General features: G+C 31.4%; 1 protein-coding gene across 1 annotated transcript; it reads right to left on the bottom strand.

The window, feature by feature from the left end:
* Positions 1 to 2,214: 2,214 nt before the first annotated feature.
* On the bottom strand, positions 2,215 to 7,484 carry LOC108694645 (innexin inx7-like). The gene is made up of 7 exons (XM_018204249.1): positions 7,199 to 7,484; positions 6,775 to 6,865; positions 6,590 to 6,662; positions 5,132 to 5,309; positions 4,208 to 4,545; positions 3,469 to 3,659; positions 2,215 to 2,551 (listed from the first exon to the last, which is right to left on the bottom strand). Exons 1-7 carry the CDS (start codon positions 7,290 to 7,292, stop codon positions 2,254 to 2,256), a joined length of 1,263 nt encoding a protein of 420 aa, XP_018059738.1. The 5' UTR covers positions 7,293 to 7,484; the 3' UTR covers positions 2,215 to 2,253.
* Between the last annotated feature and the right edge of the window lie 742 nt (positions 7,485 to 8,226).

Here is an 8,226-nt window from a genome sequence, read left to right as displayed (position 1 = left end):
CTTCAATATCCGGAAATCCAACATCCGCTATTATTAACTCTCTGACTAAATGGACTCTGGAAACTAAATGTCTGAGTCTTCCTATAATTTCCTCTACGAATACGATAATTTAAAGTAAAAATAAAAGAAATACCGTTATGATCATTACTGGCAGAATCAATTTTGACTATTTCCATATTCATTTGCAATCAGCACAAAGTTACGGGTTCTATACGCATGTGCTTAGCCGCGATATAAGCCCCGTTATAAAGGTACCCGTTTCTGAAACACTCGTTACGGATATATTGCATCGATCGATCGCAACTGCGCCAACTTGATCTGTCCGGGTTTGAAGCAAGAATGACATAGAACAAAGAAAATAAACGGCGTCTCGTCAGAGTTTGAAGTCCAAGTGCGCCGACACACAGGCACAAGCTTCCCGGCAACGTCTTTCTTTTTCTCGTCGCCTCTCATTTCCCGACCAGGAGAATATAATAGTTGCAGTTCCGGCTATGACGATTCCAGCTTGCCAGCTCGGACTCTCAGGTTTCTCGGTATGTATCCGCACAAAGACAAAAGCCTGCTGTAAAGAGAGTTCTAAACGTCTGTTGAAAAATTTCTAACTGAAGGATCGCGCGTTGTGATCCAGTCACGTTGTACGCTTTCAGCGTATGAATTTTGTTAGAATTGTTATGTATAAATAGGCAAAATAATAAATTCGGACAAAGGCTAATGAGAGTCAAACGCAGATGTAAGAGCGAAAATTTAGGAAATGCAATAAATTTTCTATATTTATAAAATGCAGATGAATACCCAAATGTTGATGATCATCTTCATTTATTTCGTCGAGCGTTTCGACTTACTTTGAAGTCATTCTCAGTGAATATTAAATACAGCCACAACAATAGTAAATAAGTATCTGATTTATTATAAATATTTATTGATAGAACTTGTAAAAATTTATACATCATATTATAAGCGTGTGTTAATTGTAGCAATATTGTAGAAATATTTAATACCCTGACGAAAATAAAAATCGGAATGACGAGAATAAAATAAGTTGAATATAAAGGACAACTTCTAAGAAATATAAATACCTTTTAACATTTCGTTTTCATTTCCTTACATTTGACTTACACTCCGATTTTTATGTTCACTAGAGTATAAATAATTTATACTGATCGATTATGCAACATCTAAATACGATTCAACAAAACATGTGGTTTTTATATAAATGCTAAATTTAAAATTACAGTAGATTTAAAGTGATAATCTAAAGTGATGATCTCTCGATAATGATCTCTCATGTGAAACTAAATCGAAGCTATTCTTAGATGGGAAATTATAAATACGAAATAAATGCAGATCTTTTATCAAGTCGATATTTTCGAATGACGATACACGATAAAAGATACACGAGTAATAATTCTTTAGAGCTGTAACCTAAATGTGTTGAACGCGCGATTGTTCGATACTAGGCCATGGCATAATTCCAATCAGAGACCTTAACGATTTAACGATTCGAATTATTGTCGGATCCATTTATCGAATCGGTGCAACGTACGGACATATTTACGCATATACCGCTTGTATGCGCATATGCTCGACATACGATCGCACGTAACGTACACACGAATCCTCTATATGAGGTAGTTAAAAGACTGAGCAGTTATGTCGTGCGTGGCTACAAATGTGACTATGCGAGCCTGCGACGAGCTACGCGACGCACGCGAGACGAGCATTATTCTACAATCGTAGTAAATCGCAGCTAAAGTATTATACATTTATACGTAAAGAGGCAATTTGGCAGTGTTATAATACGCGTGTGAATGCACGCGATTGTTGTTGTCCATATAGGTTCACAATCGCGAATATTCTTCTTGCTATCCGTTTCGAATAGTCCGCATTTTTGCACGCGAGATAGCGATCTCGGATGGCGTAAACTTTAACAATTCAATGATCGTCGCATTATTATAAATCACATGCAATTGTAGCAAATTTTCCAATATTTATCTGTTAAACTACATCATTGCTTTTACGTCAATGTTCTCATAGGAATTCTTTATAAAAGTTACGTAATTAATAAAATATTAAAACTATGTGTTTCAGTTTGAAATTTCGTCAGAATCAAGACAGTATGGATTTAAAGAAATAATTGTCGATCCATCTATCATTTATCTATGTGTTAATATTTGTCTCTCTCTCTCTCTCTCTCTCTCTCTCTCTCTCTCTCTCTCTCTCTCTCTCGTCTATTTACAGATAATTATTTAGAGGCTACTTTATTTTTTCATTCTCATTGGAAGATTTAAGACTATCTCCCCATTGCTTATTCAATAATTCCTGCTCCACTTCTGGCGATAAAATTTTAAAACGAGCATGACGTTTATTCTCCAATTCCTCCGCCAAACTCTGAAGGAGTTCCTTGAATACATAGTTGTCCAGATTTTTCGCTATGTAATAGAGAAACAGCCAGTCGCCGAAATAGTACTCGTGAGTGACCTTGAGTACGTTCCATGGATTGTACTTCCCAGGGCATGCCATGGAAAATACAAACTTGTTGAATGACGTACTTCTGTAAGTGAAAAAACCGCAATGAAAGTCGCTCGCGGTACACAGTCGTGGTTTGTCATAATTTTTATATTAAAGAACCCTTATCGCGTACATTAACTGCTAGTTCCTGTATACTTTCTTATATTTCATCATTTATATTTATTTTTAAGTGGGCATTTTCTTAGATTTCGCTGATGTATATCCGTTGAAATTTGTAGACACGCCTCTAAATATTATAAAATAATTTTAGCATATATTTTTACGGAATAATATTATGACTTTACGTTAAATTTACAGCGGATATACATCATTAAATAGTAATATTATTGCTTCGATAAATAAAAATTTGATAAATAAAAAGTTTTTTCCGGATGAGATATGAATATTCTACACAGAAAGAATGATTTTATTGAAGCAAAAATTTAGATACAGATCTAAAAATAATTTGGTTAAATTATCAAAATAATTATGTAAAAAATTCAAGCATGTTGCTGAAATTTGATATTCTAACAGTTTGAGCATCCTAATTATTTTGATAATCTAATAAAATTATATTTTCAGATTTGTTTCTAACTAAACTTTTTAGATATTTCAGCAAAATTATTCTTTTTCCAGTAATTCTATATATATATAATCAGTGTTATAATTTCACACTGAACAATCTAATTGTCATATAACATATGTATTATATCACATTTATATTGTTGAATGTGAAATTATAATATTAATAATGTTATGTTACTGATAATTGATGTTAACTGGACACGCTGAGAAAACCGTCATGAAATTATTTTAGCAAGTTACGTATATGATAATTGTAAATTCGTCAAACGAGAATTCTCAAGAAAGAAACCAATGAGTACCATGACGAGAATTTATAAAGTCACAAAACGTAACATGCTGACGATGGAAAAATACGTAGAGACCAAATTTAATAACCTTGCGTGAAGAACCATAGTCAGTATTCTCCAAACCAATCCCAAACCGGTTAGCACCGCCAACACGACGAACCAGAACCAAAGGACTGTATAGATCTTTTCGTTAACGATGTTCAGAGCCATCACACACAACGCGTCGTGCTTTTGTATAGTACCAGAAGGACCGTACTTATGAAAAATGCATTTAGTTACCTAAGAATATAATTGTATGTTCTGAATGCCACTGTATTGATTAGGTAAAAGATATTGACGTTGCTTAAAATTTGTTATTAATAATTGAAAGTTGACAAAATTGTACTAATAAAAATTTACAATCGAAAAATCTAATTTTGAAAGACGGAAGAATGAAGAGTTGGATTTTATTAATTTTGATAATTGATAAAGTAATTTATAAAAATTTTACATGAAAAAATTCGGATTCCAAAACGTATAAGATTGCATTATAAAAGGTTAATAATAATATTAGACGATTAATAATATTGATGGTTAATAATTAAATGAATTTACAGTTCAAATAGTAATCTGATATTAACAATATAAACTATAATAATAATTATATAATATCATGATATAATAATCTAATCTATGTAGCATTGATTACTACATAGTCACTGTAGTTATCAATTACATTAACAAAAATATTATATAATATATTACGTTAATATTATTAGAAATGACGACATCGACTTTAATCATAACATTGTATAGAATACAAAAATAATAACAAATTAAAATTATACCTTTGGGAATATTATATCAAGTGGATTCATTTTCTCCTTAGACAGAGGCTCCGAAATCGCTTGACCAAGACCAAGGAAAGCTCCTCCGAGGAACCAGTCGGTCAAGTAAATTTGCATGATCACGTTTATGAAATTCATAATCTCGCAAAGAGTCAGAGTGTAGGCCCATGGACGATTCAAGTGCAGACGATTTATAAAGCCAATGCGAATCTGTTGTATCTTCTCATCGCGTTCTTTTTTCGATGGCACCTTCATATTATCATTCACCTGAATCTCCGTTTCGTTTAATGACAAAGATGCCATGTGTAATCCTGATACCAACATACTTAACCGGCCACCTAGAATTTAAAAAAATTATGACACTCTACAGTTTTTGCAATACTGTCTGTAACAGTTCTCATTTTTGAATATAAATATTTCCGAGTAGGATAATACGTTCTCTTCTTTGGAGCGAATCTCACTTCAAAAGAGTAAAAATTCTGCCACTTTTTTCAAGATAATATCAGTTTTCAAGATAATATCTCTTTTCAAGAGATTAGATTGCTAGAGAAAATTTTTCACTCTTTAAGAGTGAGAAAATTTTTCACTCTTTAAGAGTGAATTCTTTTGGGATGAGATTAACTCCAAATTTAGAATGTTTGATTCAAACGGTTTGAATATTTAAATAACAAAAAAATATTCGGACGTCATTATTATGTGGATTACGAACATAATGTATGCCTAACTATTTTCTGACATTACATAAAAGTAATTTTACGAATAGCGTAATGTTACATTGTAAGTGGGACACTGTATGCACATGTTATATGACTAGATCATGACGGCAAGAAAAGATTAATGATGATTAGCTCGCCGCTAAAAAAACACGCTCGTAAACGTCGCGCGATACGTAGACGAGTACGCGAGATATGAATTGGTAACGACCTTCCGTTTTTCGCCATAGGTAGTGCGGCAAATAAAAGAGGAGTGCCTGGAAGAACAGAATAAAGGGCACCCATTGATAATAAGCATGGTGTATGACAGGGTCATCTTTGGCAGCTGGTCCAACGCCAGGATGTGGTAATTCGCCCTGTTGTACTGCGGTAGCATTCAGATGCTTCACCTAAAAGTTGAAAATCAGCTGATAATAAGAAGCATCTGCGGGAAATAATAATGGGCACCATTTGATAACATATATCGACACAAATGTCGTTCTGGCTTTGTTTTTCGAATATCCAGAAAGATAAAACGATGTTTGTGTCATTTTGTATGTAGTACTTACTAAATGGAAAATATCTAATTATATTTAGGTTTTTAACATAGGTTTTTTTCATGGCAAAAAAAAAGAACTTTACAATGTCAATAATTCCCTAGTATGACTTTATTTGGATTTTTGATTTCCATATTTATTATGCGTAAAAAAAATAGCAAATACGTATAATCGATAAATTCATGTTTAATTATTAACAAAAAAAAAGTCATTATATTGAAATGAATCAATAAAGATACATCATTTAAAAATACAAAAGAAATTTATAGATAAAACTGAAAATCGAAGAAAATAAATAAGAGTTGAGCAAGTTTTTCTTGCTAAAAATGTTAGTGTATTAAATACATCTTGTTAAAAAATTAACAAAAAGTTCTCATCAAATAATAAAATTAAAAATAAATGTTGTACATCGATTCTTTTTTATTTTTGAATAACAAATTATAATCAGAACATTATTCATATATAATTCATATATACGTGCATTGTACTACTATTTGTTAAAACTGAAACAATATTTGAATTGGATTCATTTCATACGGTATGCTTATGATTACTTTAAAATTTACGTCGATGTCGTTGTAACGTCCATATTCATTTTAGTTTCATTATTGACGAACATTTAACACACTGAAGATGACTATAATAAAAGTCGAAATCTCATCTCTGACTTTGTAATATATAACTTTGTTCGTTAATTCTTAAACGCCTCATTACGGGAACAAACATTAATGTATGGCATACCCTAGTAAGAAATGATTCATAAAAATGATACCGAACCGACATCGATGATTTCAACATCAATTCGACGTCTAATTGACGGTTATTCTTTGCTGGGACCACACCCAGCTCGATTGCGTATAACTTTCATAAAAATGAACATATTGCACAAAATTATTTTTTCAATCGAAACGCCAAATATTAAGAAACATAATGATGCAATTATATGTATCTTTATTTTAAAAAATTATTATGGAAAAAACGTTGGCTAAAAAATCGTATGTAATATCAGAAAGGTATTTAAGAGTCAACTTTTCAATCTATATTTAATACATAATATTTATTAGCACAAACTTGATTGTGATTGACTCGATTCAATTCTTATTTATTTATTTTCAACAGAATTTCAGACTTACCACAGTGTATGTGGACATGAAAAAGCAAAATGTCTCGATAACCTGTGATGGTACACCACTGTCGGCGATGCACCTTTTAAAAATAACATAAGAATTTATCTTAAGAAATGATATTAAACTGCTTAAATCCAACGTAATTATAAACAATTCAAATATAAAAAATTGTACGATTATTACACATATACCTTATATGTTCTCCGATAAATTGTCTGGAGGTGACTAAAATAGACGCAACGAGAAGCAACAGAAACGTAATTCTGTAATGTAATCTGAAAACTAAGCACACCCATTCTTTTCTTTTTATTTATATTGAATATATGTATTTAACTATAATATTATATTTAAATATTAGTATTAAATATAAATGTATTTATGAAATATATTTATATTTAATTACACATATTTTGTTATCTTTACTTATTGTTAGCTAATATAACATACAATATTTTTAAGTAGACACGTTATGTAAAAGCGATAACTAATTGATAATTAAAATTGTGTAATAATTAGTGACGCAATGTAAATTCTTCCAATCGTATCAATTTCGCTCGCGTAAAATGTCAGAAATAATTATAGAAAGTATGTAGTATTAAAATGAAAATATCTTACTGATATTGTCAGTGGCTATCGAATTTTGATTAACTTTGAATTTGACATGATCTTTGAGGACCGAGAAGGCAGCGAGCACAGTACCGGGTGCCATATCGATCGATTTTCCACGACTTTTTCAGAAGCGAAAAGTTAACGTTCCTGTTTGTGTCGTCTGAGCACAATAACTTGCAAAGTTAAGAATTCGCGTTCACGTCGCGCCGCTGATATACGAGCGCGAATCTTTCGTGTTCAGTAAACGTCGTTGAGATATTTGTGAGACTTCGTATTCGATCGCAAAACGCGACTGCACATACAGTACCGATCGAGGACATACTGAAAACTCGAAAGCTCAATTTCTCGTTATCAGAAACGATGATTACGTAGCAACCTAGACGTTCCACAAAACTTAGTATCGAGAGAGGCAGCGTTATTATTGTTAAGACGTTTCCATCGTTCAGATAAGAGCAGATAGCGCGCACAGTTGACGCGAGAAGACACAGTTATAACTGCGAGTCGAAGAAATAATGAGTATATAATCTGCAGTATTGATATATAATTTTAATGATGACAATCCTCTTGCGGAGAGTGTGAATGATACATCGACCTATGACCCAATTGTTGTGAACTATCATCGCGAAAGAACCCTTAAGCATAGCTATGGATAATTGAACAATAAGTTTCAATGGGAAAAGTGTTTGTGAGATATAATATGTTGTCTCAAGGCGAACTCTTTTTGAAATTAAAAATGACATGAACGAGGTTATACAAAAGAAAATAAATCAGTAAAATGTAAAAATTTTTATTAAATAATATTTATTCAATTCAGAAGCAATATTATTATTTATTAATATTTATTAAAAAATATGTATATATTGTTTATTACTTATTAATTTGATATTGAAATATTCTTAAATATTTATGAGATTATTTATAATGTGCCAAGAGAATTAATATCTCATTCATATGTAAAATCTATTTAATGATTTCGAATCATAAATTTTAAATTCTATAATATATACCAAAAATAATTTTCGAAATATGTGATT

This window comes from Atta colombica, unplaced genomic scaffold (genome assembly GCF_001594045.1).
Source record: "Atta colombica isolate Treedump-2 unplaced genomic scaffold, Acol1.0 scaffold121, whole genome shotgun sequence".
Lineage (NCBI taxonomy): Eukaryota > Metazoa > Arthropoda > Insecta > Hymenoptera > Formicidae > Atta > Atta colombica.
This window is presented reverse-complemented; position numbering and strand designations above follow the sequence as displayed.

What these genes read in the sequence shown, in the direction of transcription:
- LOC108694645 (XM_018204249.1), bottom strand. Translation starts at nt 7,292, where the DNA reads ATGGCACCCGGTACTGTGCTCGCTGCCTTCTCGGTCCTCAAAGATCAT. An exon ending in GATAGCCACTGACAATATCA is followed by an intron (nt 6,866 to 7,198) that starts GTAAGATATTTT and finishes GGGTGTGCTTAG; the next exon opens with TTTTCAGATTACATTACAGA. An exon ending in CCTATGGCGAAAAACGGAAG is followed by an intron (nt 4,546 to 5,131) that starts GTCGTTACCAAT and finishes TTTAAATTCTAG; the next exon opens with GTGGCCGGTTAAGTATGTTG.